General features: G+C 36.4%; 3 protein-coding genes across 3 annotated transcripts; 1 reads left to right on the top strand and 2 right to left on the bottom strand.

Annotated features, from left to right (window-relative positions):
- Positions 1–1,173: 1,173 nt before the first annotated feature.
- On the bottom strand, positions 1,174–7,514 carry LOC133301635 (protein root UVB sensitive 6). The gene is made up of 13 exons (XM_061501285.1): positions 6,859–7,514; positions 6,625–6,723; positions 6,359–6,472; positions 5,620–5,691; positions 5,411–5,521; positions 5,214–5,333; positions 3,503–3,604; positions 3,345–3,417; positions 2,999–3,079; positions 2,841–2,905; positions 2,633–2,734; positions 2,358–2,540; positions 1,174–1,684 (listed from the first exon to the last, which is right to left on the bottom strand). The coding sequence occupies exons 1-13, from the start codon at positions 7,177–7,179 to the stop codon at positions 1,616–1,618; spliced, it is 1,512 nt and encodes a 503-aa protein (XP_061357269.1). The 5' UTR covers positions 7,180–7,514; the 3' UTR covers positions 1,174–1,615.
- Positions 7,515–8,785: 1,271 nt separating this feature from the next.
- On the bottom strand, positions 8,786–10,230 carry LOC133301626 (uncharacterized). Its single transcript, XM_061501274.1, has 3 exons — positions 9,646–10,230; positions 9,397–9,537; positions 8,786–8,950 (listed from the first exon to the last, which is right to left on the bottom strand). The coding sequence occupies exons 1-3, from the start codon at positions 10,228–10,230 to the stop codon at positions 8,786–8,788; spliced, it is 891 nt and encodes a 296-aa protein (XP_061357258.1).
- Positions 10,231–15,567: 5,337 nt separating this feature from the next.
- Positions 15,568–26,673, top strand: LOC133301630 (CLP protease regulatory subunit CLPX2, mitochondrial). Its single transcript, XM_061501278.1, has 13 exons — positions 15,568–16,193; positions 16,318–16,462; positions 16,558–16,641; positions 16,734–16,780; positions 23,687–23,761; positions 23,842–23,919; positions 24,316–24,372; positions 24,891–24,961; positions 25,042–25,141; positions 25,413–25,517; positions 25,732–25,794; positions 25,936–26,058; positions 26,232–26,673. Exons 1-13 carry the CDS (start codon positions 15,639–15,641, stop codon positions 26,379–26,381), a joined length of 1,653 nt encoding a protein of 550 aa, XP_061357262.1. The 5' UTR covers positions 15,568–15,638; the 3' UTR covers positions 26,382–26,673.
- Positions 26,674–27,289: the final 616 nt, after the last annotated feature.

Here is a 27,289-nt window from a genome sequence, read left to right as displayed (position 1 = left end):
TATTAAAGAAATGAATTTTAATTTTTTTATAATTTATTATATATACATTTTAATGTTTAAACTACTCCATCATTGCATAAGATATATATATATATATATATATATATATATATATATATATATATATATATATATATTTTACAAATAATTTTTAACGTTCTGACAATAAAAGTTTGAAGGTCAGAAAGGAATCCCCTCATTTTCCAGGCAAGAGACAGTGGTAGGTCGAACATTATTGAATGCATTTATGGTATTTTAATTAGTGAGACAGTGTAGTCACGAACAACAAATGAAAGAGGTCGCCAGAGTAGTTATTTTAACGTTGGTTTGTTTTGGATGCTTCTTTGGAAGTTCAAGATTAGCTTTCAATACAAATGTATGCATGTTAACAACTTATGTTACACAATTTTTATTTTAATTAGGATGTAGAGTCGTAAAAGGGAACAACGATTAGCATTCCTTTTCGTTGTTTGTGTGAAGTTGTGCAACATGATGCATACTGTGGAGTAAGAGGGTGCAAAATAATGTATATGAAAGTTATTAGCATGATCTTGCATTTAGGGTTGATTGAATTATTATGTGAGTTGTGACGTTGATTAGTTTTTGTGTATTGTGTTTTGTTAATTTATAAAGATAATTTTCAGAGAGTTTGCAATATTTCTCTCACTCTTTTCCCCTTAATCACATAAATGTCAATTAATATTAAAAAAACAATAATCACTATATAATAATTAAAAATATAAACAACTCAAATATTATATTTAAAAAAATAAAATTAATATTTATTTATTTATCTGGTGCAATCTTTTAAAATTTCTATAAATTTAAAATATTAAATGTATTGTTATTGTAATGATAATTTGATAATTAATTTATTTTTCTTTTCATATTTGTCTGGAAAATTAAATATTTGATAAAATCTAAAAAAATTCAAAGTCATCAATACTTTTTGGTCTTTTAGAACAAAATGTTCTTCTAATTTTTCACTCTTTGAATAAAAATGAAACAATAGAGAAGTGTATTGATTAATCACTAAAAACAGAAATTAAGAACAAGAATTATGTTTCCTGATTCTACTTCCTTCAAGAAAATAAAAATTAGAAGAAAAATATTTTGTACCTCAGCTTAATTAAACTTAATGCACAATTAAACCTACAAGAATGCAACATGGAGATTACATTAATCTTTTATTGTTTATACATGTATAACAAGTTTAATGGACTCAACTGAAAAATCGGACATATAACAGAATAATCTCCGCTACAAAAAGAATAAAGAACAAAACCAAGAAGAAAATAAAAAGTACAGTGCAACAACACAAGGGGGCGGGGGAACATATTAAGGAACATTGGTATTTATGTGGTAATACGTGGTGTCATGCTAACAATTCATTCCCATAACTACATAATGTTATAGGTCATCCATGCATAAATCCTATGGAGAGTTCAGTTTGTCTTTTGTAAGGATCAAGGATTGCATGGTTCCTTCCACTTGGGCATTGCGAGTCTCTTTGCACAGGGGTTATTTTAAGGTTTAGTTGTCTTGACTCATTTCACATCCACAGCAGTCCCAAGAACTTTAGCAGTCAAAATCCAACAGCAGCCATATGAGAATATCATCTGTTATCAAGTTGATACAGCCTAGCACGACCAGGATTTAGGAGTGATTCTGACATTTTCCATCCCTGCATGCAAATAGATTACATGTACTCGGCATTTGCAATGATTTAATACATATATACAGTAACTGAATATAAATGCTCATTATTTAATCTCGACACGGAAATGAGCCCTCAGATGTCCATTAATTACAATATGAATTGATAACTGTACATCCCTATATTCCGAATCCAAGTAGCGAGCTCCCTCCACAAAAATGGAAAAAGTGTTTCAAGATGCAATCTCTATCTTCATAACTATCTTCATTACAACTACAGCATTAAACTCCCTGATGAAGAAGGGCAGAAACCAGATTCTATATCCTCTATCTCTCAAAATTAAAAATTAAAAAACTAATCTATCCTGTCTTGGGAATTACCCAAACCAAAGCTCAAGGTATAGTCACCAATAGCTGGGCAGTGGGCATCATGCAACCCGAAGCTCCATTTTCGGGATAGAGACCAAAACAAGAGAATTTGAATTAGTAGTAGTACCTCCTCCAACTCCCTCTCCCCCAATAAAAATATCATTGACCAGGATGAGCAAACAGAAGGCCATCCACATGTCCACAAATTCAGGACCACAATAACAACAATTTCATTTCAAAGATAACATATTCAAAGCCAACCTCCAAAAATACTGCAGTGGTGAACATGATATGATGCAGAACCAACAAATAGATATTCTGGCTGCACTTACCTGTTCATTAGCTTTATTCCTGAAAAGCCCATAAGAATCTGCCACGATCTTGCAAGAATCAGCAATACGAGCCTCCATATCAGCAACTGTGTGCATCACAGTTGAGCTAAGATCCTCCCTTTGCTTCCAAGATGAGTCCTTACTTTCATTTGATGATTTTATGAAACTCAAGAGCACATGAGCCTGCAAAATAAGGTTATTTAAATTCTAATTACTTTTCAAATTAAGAGTTACCCATCTATTTTAACAATTTGTAAGACAGCCATATATCTCACATGGAATGCTGCTTTTAGAATATCGTCTGACTTTGCCTGATCCTTGAGCACAGCATAAACCTTATTTTTTGAGGGGTTATATGTCACAATATACCTCTCCTTCTGTTACCAATTAAGAGAACATAAGAATGTATCATGTAACAATGTCAATCAAGAGATAAATTTAAGAAAGCACAGAAAATTCTTATGCACTCAAAAAAGACCGTACATCAAACAGGGGCTGTATGGCAACATATTCAGTAGGGTCTTGGAATGCTTCCTTGATTCTTGACCCTAAAAAGACAATTGAAAAGAAATGTTCAGTTTTAACTTTTCAGACAAAACGACTGTAGTTGACAAGTCTTATCTTTCAGTCCGTTGATATACCAAGGACAACAGGCCGATCCTTCCACGGAAAACTGAATATGTTCTCATTCATATTGCCCTCCTGTAAAGTGGGAACTCGTCCTGAAATGGATTAGTTTAGTTAAAATATGAATGAAGCATATGGTGGAATAGTACATCTGAGACCATTAATGCTGGTATATATAAAAATGACTACACAAGAGAGAACAGCTTGATCAATAAGGGCAGCATGGATTTACTATTTGATAATGTAAAAAGGATACACATTCACTTCTGGATACACATTCACTTCTCTCTCTCTCTCTCTCTCTCTATTTGTAGGGTTGGGATGTCAGATGCTAGTGCATCTAAAGCAGTGATATAATACCTGTCTTGAGAAAGGACTCCACTGCCACACTGAATCTTGCGCAGTTAAGTGTATGTAAAACCACAGATTTTACCTATTAGTGCAAGAAGTATTAGTGACAACCACCAGATTGTAAGTACATTTACATAAGCATCATCATTTGAAATGCAAAACCAAACCTCTTTATAAGAGCTAAGGATATATCCACATGAAAAGAGGGAAAATGTGGTGACAAGAGATGGATTCTTTTTGGCAATCATTATGCTCAAACCAGTTCCTAACTGCAAATTGGAAAAGAAAGAGACTCAGCATTTGATTCCATCAAAAGATGGGCACAAAAGTCAAAGGTAAAGGTTATTAACATAGATAAGATTCTGAAAGTATAAAGAAAAATAATCTAAACTTCGAGATTATTAGTGACATGATAAGTGCTATCATATAGAAATTATAAACTTAAAAGATCAAATTGTTTCAGTGTCATACTATAATATTGGTTTTGGGAGCTGTTTTCAATGCTTCCTTACGTCATAATTTCTTAACTTTATAGGTTTAGTAGGATACTAGTTTCAGGTATATTTATATTTTCGGACACAGGGCTACTTTAGTAATCATAAGCTACAGTTGGGCTTGAGTTTTCTAATGTCCAACTTTTATTAGCGGATTCAGTAGTACAGTAAAAGTCTCACATCATGCAAGATTAGGACTCTATTCCCAATCATTATAGGATAACTGGAAGTTGCTCTCATGATTGTGTAATGCAATCAAACCACAGGTTTGTATACCCAAGGAAAACCAGGTTTGAAGCTATTCCGAACCAGCCACAAAGGCCAAATCCATTGGGCTAGTCACTAAGGCCCATTATGAGAGCTAAACTCCTGCACCTCTAAAGTGAGACAAATACACCCTCACTGCACAAGATCCCCATCACCTGAGCACACGTGCCTCACATGTAGGTGAGGGTGCACTGCCTCACCCCTAGTGGGGCTCACAAGGGCAAAACGGTTACGGCCCACTCTCTTGCACCTTAGAATCTTCTTCCCTTATAAAAACCCATTTTCTTCATTGAAGAGGCACCTTTTGCATACTCATTCACTAACCCGTTACTCTATCAGAATAAAACCACTTTTTGAGTCACCATGCCTTCATACTTCCCCTTGATTCTCAGTGTTTTCCTGCAACCCATACACCGTGACTCCATCACATAGCTTTGGTTCATACTACTGCCCCTCTATATCACTATATATTGACATACTCTACCCCAGGTGGGAAACAAATCTAATCTTAACACCTAGACAGTTCAGAAGCTTAGGCTAATTTTCTTCCTTCTGTTGTTTCTTTCGGCAGACTACATAGGAAACTATTTCTTCGAAAACCATCGCCATTCCTTGTTTGAATTTTCCCTAGCACTCATCAATCCTGAATTTTTCAATTTCATGTGCGCTGATCAAATAGGCAAACAATCACCAACTTGACTCCTAATAGCCCCTCCTTTTACCCACAAATTGTTCTTGTCTTAAGATAAATACCAGAGACCTGACATCCATCACTCCTCTACCCTTAATCCATGGTTCCCCTGTCATTATACATCAATTAGGAAAAATCAATCAGCTAGGCTTTGGACCAATATTTTTGTATATTTTTCTTTTATGCCATCAAATATTCAAATTAAAGTAATTACTTCAAGTCTTTGCGTTCAAAGCATATAATGGTACATACACACAAGAGCAGGCACAGATGCAAGCATATAGCGGATTAACCAGGTTTGCAAGTTAGTCTTTAGCCTGAACGAATCTTAGATGTGCAAAGAAGTTCAAAATGGTTGCAAACAATAGGCCACTAAATTATGCCAACATTTCATTTAGTAGCAATTGTTGAAATTCATAAACATACCAGGTCCGCAATATTGCCAACACATTCTCCTTTAGCAGTGACATCCCCTATGTTTTCTCCTTGAGCAAAGGCTTTGTAAATTGGTGTACGAGTTGATGTTGATGTCACAGCAGCAACATTCTAAGAGCAGAAATTAACAATTAAGCGTGCAGAACTGACATGAAACTGAATCACTCACCACAAAATAGTCATCGAACCTTTACTACATTAGCAGCACAAGCCAAAGGAAGAAAAAGATGTGGCACTGCAGCAGTTGCAAGTTCAACTCCGGCACCCAACTCCATGAGAAGATCACCTGCAAACCGCAGCTGTAACACAATAACTTTCAGACAGCAGATTGTGGGATAGCTCAAATTTGTATTATCAAATTGACCAGAACAAGTAGAAGCAGCAAGTAATTTACTACCTGTTTTAGATCATAATCAAATTTCTTTCCTTGCCGAGCATAAAGCATCTTCCCAACACGACCAGCTCCATCCTACATTTATTTTTCATGCTCATATTCATTTGAAATTTTGAATAGTACAGACCAACAGTATTATGACGATAGAGTCAACCTCAGGTATTAAGGATGCAAAAAGACAATAACACATTCATATGAAATCAGTTTCAAGCCCGGATGAGCAAACGTACAGATGGTGTTGCTTTCTAGAAGAAGAATATTAAGGGGTTTTCATTGTGATCTAAGAGCAAAAAGAAGAACCAAAATTTCATTTATTTTACTCGGCTTCATAACAAAAATAATATTATGAGATCTTTCATTGGTTCAAATTGTATGACAAAATTCAAATGATGTTTAAACTCTGAACAATAACAAATTTCAACAATTCAAATAAACACACCAGAGGAAATTAAGCAGTGCAGCTTCAGCGAGTAACTATTCTATAAAAGAGAAAAAAAACAGCTCATCCATATTTTTCTCAATAACTCCAAATAGATAATATTCATCGTTTGTCCTCTCAAGACGTGAAGGTTGACAAAGTCCAAAAACAATAAATCCAAGGGATGAACTGATCAGTTTGCCAAAACGTGATGTTACAAGAGAGCAACACCCTCGCACCCCATACTTGGATCATAAGAGTTAATTATGAACAAAGCTTATAATTTTGAGGTCAGGGTTATTTTGTCACAGGGTATGGACTTACCTTGAGAATCCAGTTAATAGCCACGGCCCCAGGAGCAGATCTGTTTCTAGAGACACCAACAGAATTCAAAAGGGTTTGAGTTGTGAAAACGCCCATTGCTCCACCAAAAAAGTGCTATGAGGAAAACAATTAATTATAAATCATAAAGCATTCAATGTATCTATCAGTCAATACAGCGCACTCTGTAATGCTTCAAATATGACTCCGGACTCTTTTAAAGTGTTACAAAGCCAAGCGTATAATTTGAAATTGGGAGATGGGGATACCTTCAGAGCCCTCCATGTCATGTATGGGACATATGAAGGGGTGACACTATCAGGGAAACCTTCGGGAACAACATAGGATCTAACGAATGACATCAGTTCCTGCATTGAGAAACATTGATAATGAAGTAAGTAAAGGTTTTCTAGTTTGCATGCGAAGTCAATCAATATATGAAAATTAATTTGAATTGAGTGAGAAGAAGAAGAAGAAGAAGAAGAAGAAGAAGAGGGGTTAACATCAAGAGGAGCTTGAGGGGTGTGCAAGCAGAGAGGACGAAAGGAATTCTTCATGAATCGGCCAGAGGCATCAGTCTCGGCGACATACTTCCATCGACGGCCATCGATTTCCTCGCAGCAAATGAATGTCAAGGTAGAAGTGGAAATTGATTCAGCAACGGAAGGCGGCGTTGGCGTTTCGAGGAGAGGGGATGAGGCCAAATTGGCACTGATACGGAGGGTTTCGCGGACGAGAATATCTTGAGAAGAAGATGCTATCGTATTAGCCGAGTTGGAAGATTGCTTCATATTCAGATTCAGATTCATGGGGTTGGGAGCCATTTCATGAGAACATCAAGGGGGGTCTGGTCTGTTCTGTTCTGTTCTTGCTTCTATTCCCTTCCCTTATTTATTTATTTATTTATTTATAGAGAATACTAATAAATGGGGTTGGGGTTGGGATGCGCATAGTTTTCATCGAAAGAAAGAAACATGGAAAGAAAGAAACAAAGAAAGAGTGAAAAACATAAGAACAAGGCAGCTGCACTGCACTGCACAGCACAGGTGGCTTTCATTTCATCTATCAACGGAGCTACTGAGGCTGCCCCCTGTCCCTCCCCTCTTCTCTCACATGCTCCACACGACGTCGCTCTGCTGTCCTCAACTACCTTTTTTTGGTAAACTACTTCTTTTACTTCTACTCTCCCATCATCAAGTATTATTCAAGTTTGATCTAAATAAATAGATTATGTTTATATTAAATATCTTTAAAATCAATCAAGACTTTAAAATAAATAAATAAATAAATAAATAAATATTATTATTTTATTAATTAAAATAATTAAAATAATTATTTTCTTTTATTTTAATTAAAACAAATGTATGATTTATACATTTGTATATAAAATTTTATAAAAATATATCTATTGCCTAAAAATATATCTATTGCCTATTTTTTAAATTAAATTTCATAAAGACTGAACCTAATTTATTTTATTAAATATACTAGATTAAATTTAGACGAATATAAATTGGGCCATAAATTCCTGATAATTACCTGACCTATTCACATCACTACAGTTACAATCACATGGATCATCACCATTTTTTATTTATTTTTACGTTACCTTCTCATATCCAATCCACTCTCTTTTATATGTATCACTTTTTATTAATATAATATTTTGGTTTAGAAAGTTGTCTTACGATAACGAGTGATTTTATTTTTTTTTGAGAAAAATTTATATTCTAAAGAGAAATACAATTCCCAAATTATTTATATATTTTTTCCTCAAATTTTAAAATGATGTCATTTGGATTGTTTGGGATAATTTTCTCTCTAATAACACGGGAAATTGTCACTTATTTTCAATATAGATTTGGTTTAAAATATATAAATATTATATGAATCATTGATTTTATTTTAATTTTTCTTAAAAAAACCTAAAGAAGAAGAAAACAATATTGTAATCATGCATAGAAGATGGGAATGGTACAAGTTGAGAAATGAGAACCACATATCATCCACGCCCTTCTGTCCTGTCTACCAACAATTAACAATTAAAGGCCGCATTTTCCTTTTGGGCGGGTCACCAATAAACCGTCCACCTCAATTGCAATATGTAACTGTTTTCTCCGGCCAAACGTTAATACATGTCACGTGCTCTTTCATTCTCACAAACTAAATCATTACTTATTTATTTATTTATTCATTTTTATTTTAGTTTGCTACTGTATAGATGAATTATATGATGTGTAGCACCAATACCAATTTAATGAAGAGAAAGAGAAGGGGATTTGGAATTTTTTTTGTCCTTTATTTTCCCATGCTTTTGACATATATAAACCCTTAAAACAGAAATTGTAAAAAGCAAAATTAAAATGGAAGTGCAGAGTTTCGTAAAATGTGATGATGGTTTCGAGTTGGGTGGTTACAATCCATTCCTGATTAGAGCTTCAAGCTAAGATCAATGCAGCCTCCTCCTGCTTCACGCCCTCCATGATCTGGGCTCATCCACTCTGACTCCTCCACTTCTAAGAAGTTATAGAAAGGCCTACTCTTACTCTCTCCTCCACTTGATTCTGAACGTTGGTATGCCTCCTCCATTCTATCCTATCAAATTTTTAAGCCAATAAAAAACAAATATACTTAGCTACAATTGAAAAATTTGTCGCAAACATAGAGAAACTTTGTACTTTGCACCCTTCTTAATAGAAAACTGAGTTTCATTTTTCATGTGGTCAAATATATTTAATCAATGTCAAGAGTATTATGCTTTCTAGAGGCTGTTAAAATTCAAGTACTCCATTTGAATGGCCATGTAATTAAATTGTATAACTAAACTATTCAAGGTAAGAAATATTCAATCAATTACAGGCCAAGTACCGTCAATTCCCAAACACAAATTTGTATGGCATTGTACATCGAATTGCTGTTTTTGAGACCCCCGGAAGTACAACTTAACCAAAGACAAAAGCTAAAGCAAAGGAATACTATTATATTAATATAATTTATAATAAACGTTGCTGATTCCTATAGGAGGGAATAAGAATGGTTACCTTATGTTCCTCTCGGGCCCTAGATGTGTAGCTGTAATATGAATTTTGGTTTGAAGGGGGCTCTAGATGATTGTGCACTCCAATGGGCAATGATCCTGAAGAAGTCAGGGCACAGGTACCAGCCCCTGTAAATTGATTCATCTGCATGTTGTACAATGAGAATTTCTTTTACGCACAGAAATTAAACAATGGATTGGCAAAAAGGGTCATAGACACGTAGAGAATATGAATGATGTCATAAACAATTACCGTGAGAGGTGGATACTGGTTGTTTCTCTTTTGAATCGTAGCAGGATAAGACCAGATGTGATTGAATTCACTCGACAAATTCCTAGATGGGGAATTGCCAGAGTCAAATTGGTTTCCATCCACCTCTTCATTAATGAGGATGGACTTGGACCTGCATGAACTAAGATTCTTGGGAAATAATTCTTGCTCACTCCAAACCAAGCCTGATCCACCGTTTCTTCCTAATGGTCCACAAATGGGAGTCATGATTGATGGTTTAGTTGGGCCTAAATGATCAAATTTTGGGGCTGATGGGACATGAGTAGGCAAATTGGTTGGTGTGGGATGTGATTTCAAAGACGAAGAAAGAAATGAATTTGAATGATGGGGAATGAAACATGAAGATGAAAATCCTTCAACATTTCCCCTGTCTGTTATGTCTATTCTTTCCTGCTCTCTCAAGATCTTCTCGAGTTCAGCCACTCCGGGACCTCTTTTTGCTACTCTTGGATGTTTCTGAGGCTTCCTCAAACCAGAACTCCAACTGCCAGCACCATTTCCTCCTGTCTCACAGCCACATGCACTACTTCCAGTATTGCTGCACATGTCTACCACACCACCACTATCTCTTCCTTCTGTGTGTGTGAATGATCATCCAAAACCAATCCAAATATATAAATACAATTGAGAGATCGAGAGAATTCATAAATGATCCAAATTAAATACCCATTTGAAGGATCACAAAATATAATCTAAAGGAGTAACAAAAAATATTCATTCAAAAAACAGATACCGTGATATATAGAAAGAAAATCTCATATTATAGAGGAGAATGCGCCTACTTAGTTGGTGCAATAAACAAGAGTAAACCTTGTCTGCAGCTATGGAAAATCTTAAGTCGAGAGAGAGAGTGATATCTAAATTTGTTCCCGGGATTTTCTCACACCCTTTTGAATGTCCGAGAAAAACAAATCAGACATCATCATAAAGAGTTTTTCAAAGCCATGAAATCCAAGCATTCATTAGAATCTTTCTCGCCCTCTCGCTTTTCTCGCCCATGTTTTTCTCACTTGCTTTCTGCTTTCTCTTTTCCAAAGGAAAGCAAGTTTTTAAGGATTCTGTAGTGAAATTTCTACTCTTGTTAAATGCGTGTGATAATCTCTGCTATTTTTAACCCGTAACATCCATTTTCCTTGCTCAGTTATTTGCATGCAATTTATAGTTATTTTTGTGCACATGCTCTTGAATATTACACTTGTTTCTTTCTTCGTTTGTAAATCTTTTATTTTTAGTTTTGAAAATTACTCCATCAAGTTTAAAGTCTGTTTGGTTGGGCACCCAAGAAAATTTACTTGAGAAGGAAAATCACATTCTAATTACTCTCGTATAATTTAAAAAAGAAGAATGGAGAATTGTCTTGTCAATCTCTCAACCTACTAGAAAAGAAATGTCATTTGTGTATGTGCATGTAATTTTTTAGTCCTTTAATTTTCACATGAAATGGAACAATATTTAAAAAAAAATAAGAGAATTAACAAAATACAGATAATTGTTTTCCTATCTAGATTTTAAAGAAATTAAACTTAAGGCTTAATTTATTTCCCTTTATCTATTCTTTATGGCTATAATAATAAAGTGGGGCATAGAGCCTGCAAACAAACAAACCCAAAAAGTAATACCTACAAAATTTGGAATAAAACTTTGTTAGGAAATATGTACATCTCCAACCTGGCAGCCTTAAAATATTACATTTTTAAAAGCCGTAAGAGATGTAACTGCTACATAAGGCAACCAATCTATGCCACAAAACCTTCATTAATGTGCTAAAAAAAGAAAGTTGTATCAATTAAATTTGACATTAATCGTGCTTTTCCTCTTTAAAAGCAAAACTTTCTAAAAATACATATTCTAAGGACCATATATATATATATATATATATATATATAGAGGATCCTTTGACACCGGTACCAAATTTGAAATTTGATATCTCATCTAAGTGTCATTAGATCAAAAAAAATCAACAGCTCTGATTTGTAAGCATGTGACACCATTGATCTTTTTTGATCCAATGGCTTTTAGATGAAGTGTCAAATTTCAAATTTGACACTAGTGTCAAAAGATCTTATTTCATATATATATATATATATATATATATATATATATATATATATATAGGGAAAAATATCTATCCTTTTAAAAGATATAAGTTTATATCATTTTAAATCCTAACCGTTGATTTCCGTCCATCAATGGTTATAATTTATTAGGCCAAACTTAATGGGCCAAATTTATTATTAATTAATTAATAATTTTGATCCAATAAATTATAACTGTTGATGAATGGAAATCAACGGTTAAGATCTAAAAAGATATAAGTTTATATCCTTTAAAAGGATAGATGTTATTCCCATATATATATGAGATAGGATATTGTGACACCCAAGTTATGTTACACCCAGTCAATCTCACCGTTAGATCGCTTATGTTGATCCAACGGTTATATTTATTTCCATCTTTGTATGGTCATGATTTCACAAATTTAAAGTGAAAGCATTAAATATGGAAAATTATAACCATACAAAGGTAGAAATAAATATAAAATATTAAATTTGGAAAATCATGACTATACAAATATGGAAATAAATATAACCGTTGGATCAACATAAGCGATCTAACGGTGAGATTGACTGGGTGTCACATGAGTGTAACATAACTTGGGTGTCACAATCTCCTATCCCATATATATATATATATATATATATATATATATATATATATATGTTGAGAAATCTTTTGCAAGGCAACAATAAATGCACCCATTTTGTATCAAAAAAGAAAAAGAAAAGAAATGCACCCACATGGGTCATATACGGATGTAATCTTCACTCATTATGAAGATCACCCCCCTTTCCCGGCCCCGCATCATCATAATAACCCTTTTTTTTTATTTGGTGAAAATAATAACCCTTTTTCATACATGCTAGCTGCTGCTGATAGGCCCAAATCCTATTATGGATAAGATTTTCTATTGTATGAAATGTCATTAATAGATACCCTCTCAGTGAAAAATGTTTGCAAGACTAAATGGCTTAAATTATGAGTGGTTAAATTAATAAATGGCTTCTGCATCCGGTGTATTGGCTACAAAATTTGTCACTTTCTTTTTTCTGAATAAAGATGTATAAATGGTAGCGACAAGCAAGGAAGCACGGATACTTGTAAAATCAGGAAGAGTCGGGTCCGACACGCTCCGACACGGCGACACGCTCCGACACGGTGTCGGACATGCTGTTGACTTTTTCCGACACGATGACCATTCCGACACGCGAATTTGACCGTGTCCGACACGGTCAAATGACATTTTAGTAATTTTTATTTTATTTTATTTTTATTTATTTTTAATTTTTTTTAATTTTTTAAAAAAACATTATTTTTTTTAAGAGTTAAAATATATTAATAAAGCTTCAACCTGATCATATTAATTTTATCTTTTTGTCTTTTTTTCCCTTAAGTAGATAAGAGATCATCTTAGCATCATTGTTATCAATTCCTATCACGCTCTTGTTGTATCTTCTTCTCTCTGATCTCTCTCTAATATGATTTGATCTCTCTATCTGATATTATATCTCTCTCATTCCAGTTCTTATTTTTTTGATTAAAGCTTCCATCTTTATAACGTATTGATGGGTATTATTAATCCAGTTTCATTTTTTTGTTAAATTATTAAATATTAAATGAAATATACACTATATAAATTAAAAATATTATTTAATATTAAAACGTGTCCCAACGTGTCGAAATCCATAATTTTTTAAGATTGAGGTGTCGAAGTGTCGTGTCGTGTCGCGTGTCGCGTGTCGCGTGTCGTATCGGTGCTACATAGGCGACAAGTTGGAGGGGCCAACTGAGCATAAGAAAAAAAAAGAAGGGAGTGATTACAATAAAAAGATTACAATAAAAAAGAAGGGAGAAACATAACGTTGGAGAAGAATTGATATCCAAAGATGCACTGATCTAGCGTAGAAAATTTATGAGAATATATGCAAAAGATTCAGCCATTTATTGTGATTATTCTTAGACTTGATGAGAAATATAACTCTCAGATTAAGGTTTGTATTAAAGAAGGAAATAATTAAGAGTCAGTAGAAATGAGAAGATTACGTATCTGTTAAAGATTTGTCTAGGAATAAATGCCTACTTCAAAACCGTTGTTACTTAGCCCGGTTTGGCAGGAAATGATTTTGCAACCTTAAAACATTGACTTGGCTCAATACCGATTAGGAACCCAATAATAAGACAATAATATCGTTTTCATAAATTCATGATTTCATACCCGGAAAGTCCTGAAACTTATCATATTTAAACGTCATTTAGAAGAAATCCATCAACATTATCTTTTGCTTGGTGGAGGATCTTCCTAATTTTGTTAAATCAAATCGTATTGTTAACCTACATATATTCAATTGAAAATTGCATCACTCATTACTATACTTATTGTATAACTATATATAAATAAGTACAAACTAAAAGCAATAATGCCCTAAAAGAAACTATGAAATTTATGTTTATTCAGTTTTGAATGTTCACAAAACTATGGGTTTGTAAGAAGGAATTTGGATAGTGTATAAAAGCTCATGGGATCAAATTTATGTATCACCTTATGTCACAAGCCTCTTGACATGAATAATAAATTATTTAAACGTGGAGAAAAATAAGTATATAAAAAAGAAGAGATACAATATTATTACTATCAATTAGTGTTATTATCAATGTTATTACCAATTTGTTTCATCATTAGATCGATTATATGGATCTAATGGTTCTGATTTAACTTTTTAAAAATCTTCTTTCTTCTCCCAATATTTAATAGTTTGTATTTATTATTCACTTTTATATGGTTATTATTCTCTATATTTAATGTTTTACATTAAATAGAAAACATTAAATATGGAGAATCATAATCATACAAAAAGTAAAAATAAATATAATCTTTGGATCAACATAATTAATTTAACGGTAAAATAAACTGGTAGTGATATTGATAATAACACTAATTGATACTAACAATATCTTATCATAAAAATTATTTGAAAGTTGATTTTTTAGTAAAGGAATATGTAACCTAGTCGCACTATTTATATATAAGCCAAATTTCTTTGTTTGAAAATTGTTTTGGGGATCTTACAGATTTACAAATACACGGCGTAAACAATCCCAACAACCCATAAATCAATAAAAATTAAAACTAAGGTACACACCAATGTAAGGGGAGAAAATATACGGTCACTTGCTAATTTAGTGCCTTTCTATGATGATCTTTCCCTGCGACTATCCTATTCTCAAGGCTGAACCCCACCTTCTCCAATTCATTACCATCTTGTGGCTCATCGCCGCCCTCGACCGGTTGTACTATGGGTTGGGCTTACACCCCTGTCGCTAAATTTATATATTTGAACCTCTCACCTGAAAATAAATATGACATCATGTAGTTATAATCAAATAAAAAGGGATCAATGATAATAAAAAAGAGAGAATTTTTTTTTTTTGATAAATAAAAAGAGAGAGAATTTTTTTTTTTGATAAATAAAAAGAGAGAGAATTTATTAAAATATATATTTACAAAATCATAATCATTGATTCATATTTATATAATTGTGATCTTTTAACATGGTTTTGTTATGTGTTTTTTTTTTTTCATGATCTCATCTGATAATATTAAGGAAACTCTTTATAATAATAATATTTAAAATTAATTTTTTTTTTCAGATTTTACTTTTTTTGACTAAATATATATAAAAATTTTATATTTAAAAATTTGAGCATAATTTAAGATAAAAATAGTGCCACAAACGTCATAATTGTTAAGGTTGTAGAGAGACATGCTTAAAAACTATTTATTATATTATTAGCCCGAGTAAGTGTGGTTTGTTTCATAACTGAAGATAACAGTCAACAACATACAGTGGAAGCAAAGCAGGTGATGGTGAGGAGTGAGGAAGAAGAAGAAGAAAAGCATGTTGTCAATTATAAGGAGAAGCAGGGTGATGTCCTCATTCTTGTATTACCATCAGTTCTCCAAAACCCTCTTTCTCAAAAACAACAACAACAAGTATTCAGTATCAGGGTCAGAGCGAGGGTTTCAGCATCAGCATCGGCATCAGCAGCAGCGGTGGAAGTGGGGGAAGGGAACAGATGATGGGTACGATCACATAAGAGCGGAAGTTAATTGCCCACGTTGCACCAAACAAATGACCGTTATATTCTCTAACCGACCCTTATCCATTTCGGGTCGGCAACCGGGTATGTACCATGCCCTCAATCTCTGTCCCACTTGCAGAACTGCCTTCTACTTCACCCCACACAAGCTCTCTCCTTTGCACGGCTCTTTCATCGAGATTGGCACCGTTAACCTTAACAACAACAACCCTCACCCTCACCCTCACCCTCAATCTTTGGGGTTTTCTCGACCCACAACCAATCCCAATCCCAATGCCAACGATTTGCCAACACCCAAGCAGATTTTTAAGGCCCTCAACGACTTTGTGGTTGGTCAGGAAAAAGCTAAAAAGGTCCCTTTCTTTCTTATATATATATATATATATATCATTATCTCAATTTATGTCATCCATAGATACACTGATACACTCAACTCAACTGAACTCATCATATTATTCTCATTCTCTCAATTCAAAGGTGCTTTCCGTGGCTGTTTACAACCACTATAGCAGGATACGCCTTCCATCCTTCAATCAAACTCAGTCGCTGGATAACGATGATCAAAATGATTTCGTTGACCCAGAAAAAAGCAACGTAATGCTCATTGGTCCTACAGGCTCAGGTATATATCACTCTCATTTCCCTCTCTCTGCCTTACCTATGCCTCAGCCTCAACCTCAACTGCTAATCTAATAATCATATTCAATCTGATCATAGGAAAGACATTGCTCGCTAAAACTCTGGCCCGTATTGTAAATGTACCATTTGCCATTGCTGATGCAACAACGTTGACCCAGGCATGTTATGTTTCCCACACATCTCATCTCATTACTATATTATATTTTTTTATTCCTTTTCTCGACTCTGTAATACAAATACCTCCTTCCAGGCAGGTTATGTTGGAGAAGATGTCGAGTCAATATTGTATAACCTTCTCGTGGTATGTCCTTCTGTTTACATTGCAAATCTATTTCCTTTTTCGTTACAAAAGCTTTTATACCTTAGCATTCCTTGAGACTTGATTGTCTATGCTGATCTGGATAATGTATTGGCACGCGGATATTTTACTTTAAAATGAACTTGAACTCTGGTGTTATCCTTTTATAACGTAGCAAGCGTGCATGGTGCAAGTAATACTGTGATATGCATGCACGCTGGATATTTAAATGTCAATAAATAGTGACTTAGTCGTAGGTAAGCTCTGCATCATTCCTAGGCTTCATGAGTAATACATCCTAATCCATATCCAACTGCACAAACTAACCCATCTGAACCACAACCACCAATACCAGTTGAAGCTAATTCATCATCACCATCAGTGTCAGTTGAAGATAACTGCATTAGGCCAACTAACCATAACAGAACGGTGGAAGCAGTTAGAAGAGTTAAACAGAATAGTTGATAGTTTGTTATTTCTTGTTGCTTTCTTAGAGTTAGATCATGTATATATATATATACTTATCCTGTAACTTTATGATGGACACTCGGTTGCGGTGGATGGGCTCTCTCCTAGTGGACCAACTGTTAGTGGGTCTCATGCGTCAGAAGGGAAACCAATTATGGAGAGACCAACGGGGGATGGGTTGGCTGAGGATGATCCAATTGTTGATGGGCTGACTGATGTTTATGGGCCAGTAGCTGCTCTCAAATTGGTGGACAATGTACCTAGAAGAAGAGTGGATCGTAAGGCTCAAAGGAGGAAAGCTTATGACAACTGGAAGTTGGTTAGCACCTTGGACACGTGGAAGGCTGCCCACGGAGAGGAAAAGTGGGAGAAGGAATGAGAGGATGTGAGGGATATAAGTTAGTTAGTGAGGAGTGGGATGGGTATTGAGTATTCTGGTAAAAAGGGGTAGTAGGAGCAGTGGCATTGAGCATGAGTCTCAATGGCTGCCTAAGGAATAAAGGGTAATTCTCTTCAATCGGCCATCTGAGAGAGGAGGATATTTTCTGCTTTTAAGGTGTAATAATCCTTGTATTGTTGTGGGTTCATTTACTGTTTAAGTATATTGTTCCAGTAGTTAAATACCATTCCCAGAGATTGATTCCGTTCTTAGTTAATATTACTTCTGTCATTTAATTGTAAGTGTTCTACTGTTGTATTCTTTTGGTGCCAACAATTTGGTATCAAAGCTCTTACGGTCGGTGGGGAGCTGTATGGTAAGGACGAGAATGGAGACTAGAGTGGAAGAAGTAGAGAGGAGGACAGAACGAATAGAGGAAAACATGGGAGAAGTCAGGATTGAGGTGCGTCAGATGAAGGAGGCACTTACTGAGTTTTTTAATAGGATGGACAATGGAAGCAGGGGATTCAGAGGAAGAAACGGAGACACAGATGCAAGGGAACATGATGGCAACCATGGTCGAGGACCGTGGGAGAGGGGAGAGGAAAGGATGCGTCGAGTGGAAGTTCCTTATTTCTCCGGTGATGACCCTTACGGATGGATATTCCGAGCGGAACGTTACTTCCGTGTGAATCACATTCCACCCGAGGAACAAGTTGAAACGGCCTCCATCTGTTTGGAGAAGGAAGCTTTAAGCTGGTTCCAATGGTGGGAACCCAGGAATCCTTTGACGGACTGGACAACGTTTCGATTGGCGGTGTTGCAACGCTTCCATGTTTCCCCGTCGGGAAATCCTTATGAAGCGTTAATGGAGTTGAAGCAATCCGGCACAGTGGCTGAATTTCGTAAACAATTCGAAGTTCTGTCGGCACCGTTACGGCAAGCGGATGAGGAGATGATGCAGGCAGCTTTTTTGACCGGATTGAAACCGGAAATTCGAGCGGAGATCCGTTTGCACTCACCAGAGGATTTGGAAGGGATGATGGTGTTTGCTCAGCGAGTTGAGGATCGCAACGCAGTGGTAGGCAAGGAGAGTGGGGATATGGGCCGAGGAAGCCACGGGCCCAATAGCCACACTAACGGATGGGGTAGGCCTGCCTTATCAAACCGTGGAGGAGCGAATACCCCAAGGGGAGTGAATTATGGGCCAGCCACAACGGCCCAAACGAATCCATCTAACATATCGGTCACACCAGTGTCGGTGGCCAGCAACACTCCCACGATCCCTAATCGACGAGTAGTGGGTACTCCAGAAGCAAGGAATACCTCCCAAACAGGAGATGCGACGGTGGGAGGATCCGAGGGCCGTAGTGGGAACCGGTTCCGGCGGTTGTCACCAGATGAGGCAGCTGATTATCGACGGCGAAACTTGTGTTTTCGTTGTGATGGACCCTATGGTCCAGGGCATGTGTGTCCGAACCCTCATCTGTGGGTTTTACTGTTGCACGAGAATGAAGATGTTCCCACAGGGGAGGAATGGGGAGGGATCGAAACAGGAGGAGAATCGGAAGAGATTCTTCAACTAAACGTCCAGAGTGTAGTTGGGTTGACCTCCAATCGATCCTTAAAACTATGGGGGAAGGTGAAGAACCAAGATGTGGTCGTACTCATAGACACGGGTGCTTCGAACAACTTCATTGGAGATGACACTGTTGACCGGTTGGGCCTTTCTCTCGATCACTCTAAAACATTTCGTGTGGGGGTAGGGGACGGAGCCCAAGTACAAGGAAAAGGGTATTGCAAGGATGTGGAATTGTTGCTGCCAGGTTTGTCTTTGACTCAGGACTTTTATGTTTTCCATCTTAACGATGTGGATGTGGTGCTGGGTTATTCATGGTTGGAAGAATTGGGGAATATTCAAGCGAATTTTAAGGAACGTATTCTCCGTATTCCATGGCAGGGGAAGGAGGTGTTATTGCAGGGGGATCCGTCTCTCTCGTGTAGTAAACTCTCCTATAAGGGTATGTCACGAGCTTGGAAGAAGGGAGAAGAGGGATATTATGTGGAGTTGGGGTATTGTGTTCTGGAGGAAAATCCTTCTCAGGACCTTTCTCCACTGATCTCGGAGTTACTGCAGCAGTATCACGATGTATTTCTACCACCATCCGAGTTGCCTCCATTTAGGAATTGTGACCATAAGATATTGCTGACAGCAGGGGCTGCCATTCCTAATATACGACCGTACCGCTATCCGTACTATCAGAAGGAAGAGATTGAAAAGTTTGTGAAAGACATGTTAGAGGCAGGAATGATAAGGCCGAGCTGCAGTCCTTATTCCAGTCCCCTGATATTGGTCAGGAAAAAAGATGGAAGTTGGCGTTTTTGCGTAGATTATAGAGCTTTGAACAAGGTAACCATTCCAGACAAATTCCCACTGCCTGTTATAGATGAGTTATTGGATGAGCTACATGGAGCAGGAATTTTTTCCAAATTGGACCTGAAATCGGGGTATAATCAGATTCGCATGAGGGTTGACGACATTGAGAAGACGGCTTTTCGGACTCATGAAGGACATTACGAATATCTCGTGATGCCTTTTGGGTTGAGGAACGCTCCTTCGACGTTTCAATCCTTGATGAATGAAGTCTTCAAGCCCTTTTTAAGGAAATTCGTCTTAGTATTCTTCGACGATATTCTGATATATAGTCACAGTGAGGAACAGCATTGTGAGCATTTGAAGGTTGTGCTGGAGATTCTGCGTTCTAATCACTTTTCAGCTAACAGAAAAAAATGTACATTCGCACAGTCTGAATTGGAATATTTGGGTCATTTGATCTCCCAAGATGGGGTGAAGGCTGATCCTCAAAAGTTGGTGGCTGTCAGTCAGTGGCCAGTCCCTAAAAACTTGAAGGGCCTCAGGGGATTTTTGGGGCTCACGGGTTACTACAGACGCTTTGTCAAGCAGTATGGTCATCTGGCTCGGCCACTTACCCAACTGTTAAAAAAGGATAGCTTCGTGTGGGGCGAAGAAGCACAACTTTCCTTCGATGCATTGAAGGGGGAAATGATGCAGCTGCCAGTTCTTGCCTTACCCGACTTCAACACACTTTTTGTAGTTGAGACTGATGCTTCAGGAGTAGGGATGGGGGCTGTTCTGATGCAAGAGAACCGGCCCATTGCTTTCCTTAGTAAAGCATTTTCTGATAGGGATCGGCTGCTCTCGGTTTATGAGAGGGAGTTAAAAGCAATTGTGTTTGCCGTTCAGAAATGGCGTCACTATTTACTGGGACGACATTTTTTGATTAAAACAGATCAAAGGAGTCTGAAGTATTTGACAGAGCAACGTCTAATGGTGGAAGGCCAACAAAAATGGGTTGCAAAACTTATGGGGTATGACTTTGAGATTCAATACAAGCCAGGACCGGAGAATACAGCTGCGGATGCTTTATCACGGGTAATGGATTGTAGAGAACTCACACTGCTCACAAGCCCAGATTTACAGAAGCTTTCTGATGATATATTGAGGGATCCCGCTACTAAGTCCCTCCTCACAGCTGTTATGCTGGATGCTCACTCTCATCCGGGTTATCATGTCACTAATGGTTGTCTTTGGTTTAAAAACCGTCTGGTCCTTCCCAAATCTTCTCCTCACATTCCAGTTATTTTACAGGAATTTCACTCATCACCATGGGGGGGACATTCGGGTGAATTACGAACTTATAAGCGGTTGGCGGCTATATTTTTTTGGAAGGGTATGCGTAAGGTGGTGGCTGAGTTTGTTCAAGCATGTGAAGTCTGCCAACGGCAGAAATACAGTCACTTGAAACCTGCGGGCCTATTACAACCACTCCCAATTCCCCAACAAGTATGGGAGGATATCTCAATGGACTTCATTGGGGGATTACCGAAATCATTGGGGGTTGATACAATCTTGGTGGTGGTTGATCGACTAACGAAATATGCCCATTTCGTGACTTTAAAACACCCTTATGATGCACAAACAGTGGCGGCTGTCTTCATGAAGGAAGTGGTTCGTCTACATGGCATCCCAAAGTCTATTGTTTCTGACAGAGACCGTGTTTTTGTGAGTAAATTCTGGTCTGCACTATTTCAGTTGGCAGGTACAAAATTGAGGTTCAGCTCCGCTTACCACCCTCAAACGGATGGGCAAACCGAAGTGGTCAACCGCACCTTGGAGACTTATTTGCGTTGTTTCGTGAATGGTCATCCCAAAGCTTGGGCTAAGTGGCTGTCGTGGGCGGAGTTCTGGTTCAACACATCCTTCAATCGCTCTATTAACATGACTCCTTTTCGTGCACTATATGGCCGAGAGCCACCTTCGATCATTTCATTTCCAACTACACGCACGTCGGTTGCCGCTGTAGACACCTGGCTGCAGGCACGAGATGTGATTCTCCAGGAGCTTAAAGTTAATTTGTTCCAAGCTCAACAACGTATGAAGGTACAAGCAGACAAGGGCCGCAGGGAGGAGGAATTCTCATGTGGGGAGCGGGTATACTTGAAAATCCAACCTTATAAGTTGCGATCTCTGGCCACGCGTGTCAACCAGAAACTCAGTCCGAGGTTTTATGGCCCTTTTGTGATTCAGGAACGGGTGGGATCCGTGGCTTATAGATTGGAGCTGCCTTCATATTCAAAGGTCCACCCTGTTTTTCACGTTTCACAATTGAAACGAGCTGTTCATCCTTCGGTATCAGTTTTGGAGTTACCCCGTGGGTTGTCTGATTCATTGGAGCTGCATGTTTCCCCAGCTGCAATTCTGCAGGCTCGCAACTCAGAGGATGGGCAGAGGGAGGTACTCGTACGTTGGGAGGATTTACCTGACTGTGATTGCACTTGGGAGAGGTTAGTTGATTTTCAATCTCTTTTCCCTACCTTTCACCTTGAGGACAAGGTGATTTTTGAAGAGGGGGGTGTTGATGGACACTCGGTTGCGGTGGATGGGCTCTCTCCTAGTGGACCAACTGTTAGTGGGTCTCATGCGTCAGAAGGGAAACCAATTATGGAGAGACCAACGGGGGATGGGTTGGCTGAGGATGATCCAATTGTTGATGGGCTGACTGATGTTTATGGGCCAGTAGCTGCTCTCAAATTGGTGGACAATGTACCTAGAAGAAGAGTGGATCGTAAGGCTCAAAGGAGGAAAGCTTATGACAACTGGAAGTTGGTTAGCACCTTGGACACGTGGAAGGCTGCCCACGGAGAGGAAAAGTGGGAGAAGGAATGAGAGGATGTGAGGGATATAAGTTAGTTAGTGAGGAGTGGGATGGGTATTGAGTATTCTGGTAAAAAGGGGTAGTAGGAGCAGTGGCATTGAGCATGAGTCTCAATGGCTGCCTAAGGAATAAAGGGTAATTCTCTTCAATCGGCCATCTGAGAGAGGAGGATATTTTCTGCTTTTAAGGTGTAATAATCCTTGTATTGTTGTGGGTTCATTTACTGTTTAAGTATATTGTTCCAGTAGTTAAATACCATTCCCAGAGATTGATTCCGTTCTTAGTTAATATTACTTCTGTCATTTAATTGTAAGTGTTCTACTGTTGTATTCTTTTGGTGCCAACACTTTACGATTAAGAAATGAGAATGAATTTTTCCTCTCTGAGTTTCATGAATGAGTTTCACAAAAGTTGTTGTCACTAGATGTTTTGAAAATGACAATTCATTAGACAACTGACAAGCATCACTGCAATTATCAATAAGCATCTTTGAACATATTTTCTTGATATTACGATACTTTCTGTATTATTTTGAGAAGAATGAGTTTCGTAAAGTTTACATCAAAAAAATGTATGCTTATCTATGTCTTCCAGAATGGAATAATAAGTAGTTTGGCTATAAGTATTAATTATTTTTCTATGAACTATTGTTGGTGTTTCAGATCATTGTTTATAATCAGACCTTTTTCATGTATATTTTTAGTTTTGCAGAAGCTAATGCAGTACTTCTCCATTATTGTCCTTGTCTTTCATTCTATTAGTGCCTAGAGGTACATGGAGAAATTTTCATCACGTGACACTCTGCTTGATGGACCTTCTTTTTAGGAAGCTGATTTCAATGTGGAAGTAGCTCAGCAAGGGATTGTCTATGTTGATGAAGTTGATAAGATTACTAAGAAGGTTTCACGTTTTGATATACTATTGATTCTGTATTTTTTGTTATAGTATGAATTGTTGATTTTGGCTGAATACTTTTCCAGGCTGAGAGTTTAAACATTGGAAGAGATGTATCTGGGGAGGGAGTTCAGCAGGCCTTACTGAAAATGCTGGAAAGCACTGTGGGTCAATTTTATTATTAACATTTTTTTCAGTGATAACTTTATTTTTCCCCATGTCAAACTTATATGAAGTTATGGTAGCAGTTTTGCAAATGTGCCATGCTAGGAAAAGTCTGTCTCATACCCTAAATAAAATATAAAACTTCTTAATTTTTCGCATTGACATAACAGATAAATTATTTGAAGTAACATTGTATTAGATCTAGGGAGCTGTAGAAAATGTTTAGCAATTGGATGAAGCCACTGTGCATCTTTTTTACTGTAGAACTCATGATATAAGCATAGTTAAACTTGACAGAAGTGTGTAGAATTGCATTCATACTGTTTAAAGTATGTTTTCCAAGTTCTATTTCTACATATTGTTTCTCTTTTCTGATATATCTTCTCCTTTCTCAGGTAGTGAGTGTACCTGATAAAGGAGCTCGCAAGCATCATTCTGGTGATAGCATTCTGGTATGTTGGAAAATAATTTCGATTAATCCTTACTTTCTATTATTGACTGCCATAAGGGAAAGTACCATAATTTCTATGGTTAAAAATTTAAAATCGAATTTATTCTTCTTACGGGCAGATAATAAAGTTTTTTTTTTAAAGGATGATAGATGTTTTTACTTTTATGAATATTATTACTATCTGCATATCTTTTGGATTCTTATGATTTAGTTTGTGATAAAGTTGAAAAGTTTGAAGATACCTTCCTATGGGTGAAATGAAAGGTGAAAATTTGATCTTGTTTTCTGGAGGAGTATGACATACATTAAATGCTTCAAGTCTACCAAGCCTTTTTCAATTCGTTCCCTACTTTGAATCTCCTGCATCCATAATTTTCCAACAATTTGTATAGATTAAGTATAACTCAGAATGTGAATAACTAATGAACTAATACCCTTCTTCAGCCTGGGAGTTTGACATCTTTGATTGTATGTCTTCCTTTGGTTACGCATCTGATAACCTTGCATACTGCTTGACAGATTGATACAAAAAACATTCTTTTTATATGTGGAGGGGCCTTTGTTAATTTGGAGAAGATCATCTCTGAAAGGTTAGGCCATCTTCTAGCACTCTATGTGGCATGCTTCCCCTGTATTTGGGAATTTCAATTGAAGTCCTTTCCTTTTCCAGGCAGCAAGATTCGTCCATTGGATTTGGAGTACCAGTTCGTGCAAATATGAGGGCTTGTGGGTTCCCTGATGCTGCAGTAACTTCATCACTTCTAGAGAATGTGAGAACTAAAGGCTCAAGATGAATTTTGCATTTCCATGCTTTGGCTGTTTTCTAGGAGAAGGGGGTCATTATGTATCATTTGTTGGATTGGATTTGTAGTTTCATTTTGCTTTGATTTGTTTAACTTAAGGTTTTAGTTATTTTCATTCCTTTTCTTTTACCGTTGGATTTCTTCAGTAAATCCTGCTCTCTACCCCCCCTAATTTTTTTGGCTGAGTTCTAGAATAAATTCTTCAAGTAGCTAATGCAGTGGTTTTGAGGATTTGCAGGTAGAAAGTGGTGATCTAATTGCCTATGGCCTTATACCTGAATTTGTGGGGCGTTTTCCAATTTTAGCTGGGTTGTCTGCTTTGAATGAGGACCAACTTTTTCAAGTATGTCATATGTTTGTGTCAAATGTTTATCCAAGTTCTGCCTTGTATTCTGTGATAGCACTCACACGAGATTATGGTTTAAATATGATGCGAATGTGGTTCCACAACATCCAGAAGTTGCTAAAAATGAGATAGAAAATTCATAGTTGATTTTTATCCTTCTGTTACCTTTTTGAATTCCATTGTTTCTTACTATACCATTTATGAGACACAGGTCCTTGTTGAACCTAAAAATGCCCTTGTTAAACAGTACAGGAAGATGTTCAGAATGAATAACGTAAGCTTTTAATCTTTAACCTTTTCTCTTATTGAGCTCGGATTCTTTTTCTTCCTCTTACCTTACTGAGGTGTTTGGCATTTAATACTCGCATAGTATCCTCTTTGCAGTGACTTATTTCATTCTTGCTGAATGTTTCAGGTCAATTTACATTTCACTGATAATGCTTTGAAACTGATTGCCAAAAAAGCCATGGCAAAGAACACTGGTGCCCGTGGTTTAAGAGCCTTACTAGAAAATGTTCTTACTGAGGCGATGTTTGAGGTACATCTTGTATATGGAAATATAGGATTAATATTCTATTGTTTTCTTCATCCATATTTCCCAACCCTCCAAAACTGTTGAAAAGAAAAGCAATTTTTTTTATACATATAAAAATATTGTTATGGATATGAACGTGGATTTTTTTGGCTTTGGGTTTCTTTCTTTATCCACAGATTCCAGACAAGGCCAATATTGATAACATAAAAGGAGTCTTGGTTGATGAAGAGGCCGTTGGATCCGTGAATGGCCCTGGTTGTGGAGCAAAAATCCTGTACAGAGACGATGGCGCATTGAAGGGTCAAACAAGAGCCATATGTTTGTAAATAGTGTATAGCTTATTGTAAAGTCCTCCGTTTCTTCTTTATCATCCCTATTTCTTTCTTCAATCATTTTCTCCCCTTATCCTTTTTGTATATCCCTTATCTTTTTGTATATCCCTATTTCTTTCTTTTTGCATTTGAAATAAACTGTGAAGTATGTATACCATAATGTTAACTTAAATGTTGTTAGACTTAAGAGGCACCATAAGGAGCAGCGAGTAGACAAAGCATGATGGATCAGCAGTTTAGGCCTTAAGAGAGCTAGCCTTTCATAGTCTGGATTTGGCCTAACAGGTTGACCTTAGAAATAATAATAAAATTGTTGAATACCTATGTCGCTTATTAGCCTTTTTCCGAAGTTCATAACGAGTATGATCAGAGGGGAAACTAGGTAGTTCTCATGTTGAGAGATAAATTGATTTTTTACACACTTAAAATTATGTGAGATTTATAATTTCTCTTCTTTTTTTTTTTCATATATGAATCTTATATATTTTTATATGTGTGTATAAGATAAATTTATCTCTTACAATATGAAAAAAATATTAAATCCATATAAAATAATAAAATCATATCAAATGTAGTTTATGTAAGTGGTGTAACTGTTAATGCCACTTGCCATTTATACATAAGCTTTTCCCTCCAAAATCACTCTTGAATCTCTACTTACATTTTTTTTAATATCTCTTATCTATTTGAATAATCATATATAAACTATCGTGTTTTTTAAAATCTAAATTAATTTAAATATTTATTAAATGTTTGTCTCTCAAATTTTATATTATATATTAATCACTCATTTATTATATATATATATATATATATATATATATATATATTCATTATAACTGTGAATAATTTTTTTGAATAATAACATAAAACTTCAATAATAATTTATTTTACTTCGTATA

This window comes from Gastrolobium bilobum, unplaced genomic scaffold (genome assembly GCF_033153095.1).
Source record: "Gastrolobium bilobum isolate Gb01-03AN ecotype WA unplaced genomic scaffold, APGP_CSIRO_Gbil_v1 utg13393, whole genome shotgun sequence".
Lineage (NCBI taxonomy): Eukaryota > Viridiplantae > Streptophyta > Magnoliopsida > Fabales > Fabaceae > Gastrolobium > Gastrolobium bilobum.
Note: the sequence above shows the minus strand (reverse complement) of the source record. Positions and strands in the feature narration are given on the sequence as shown.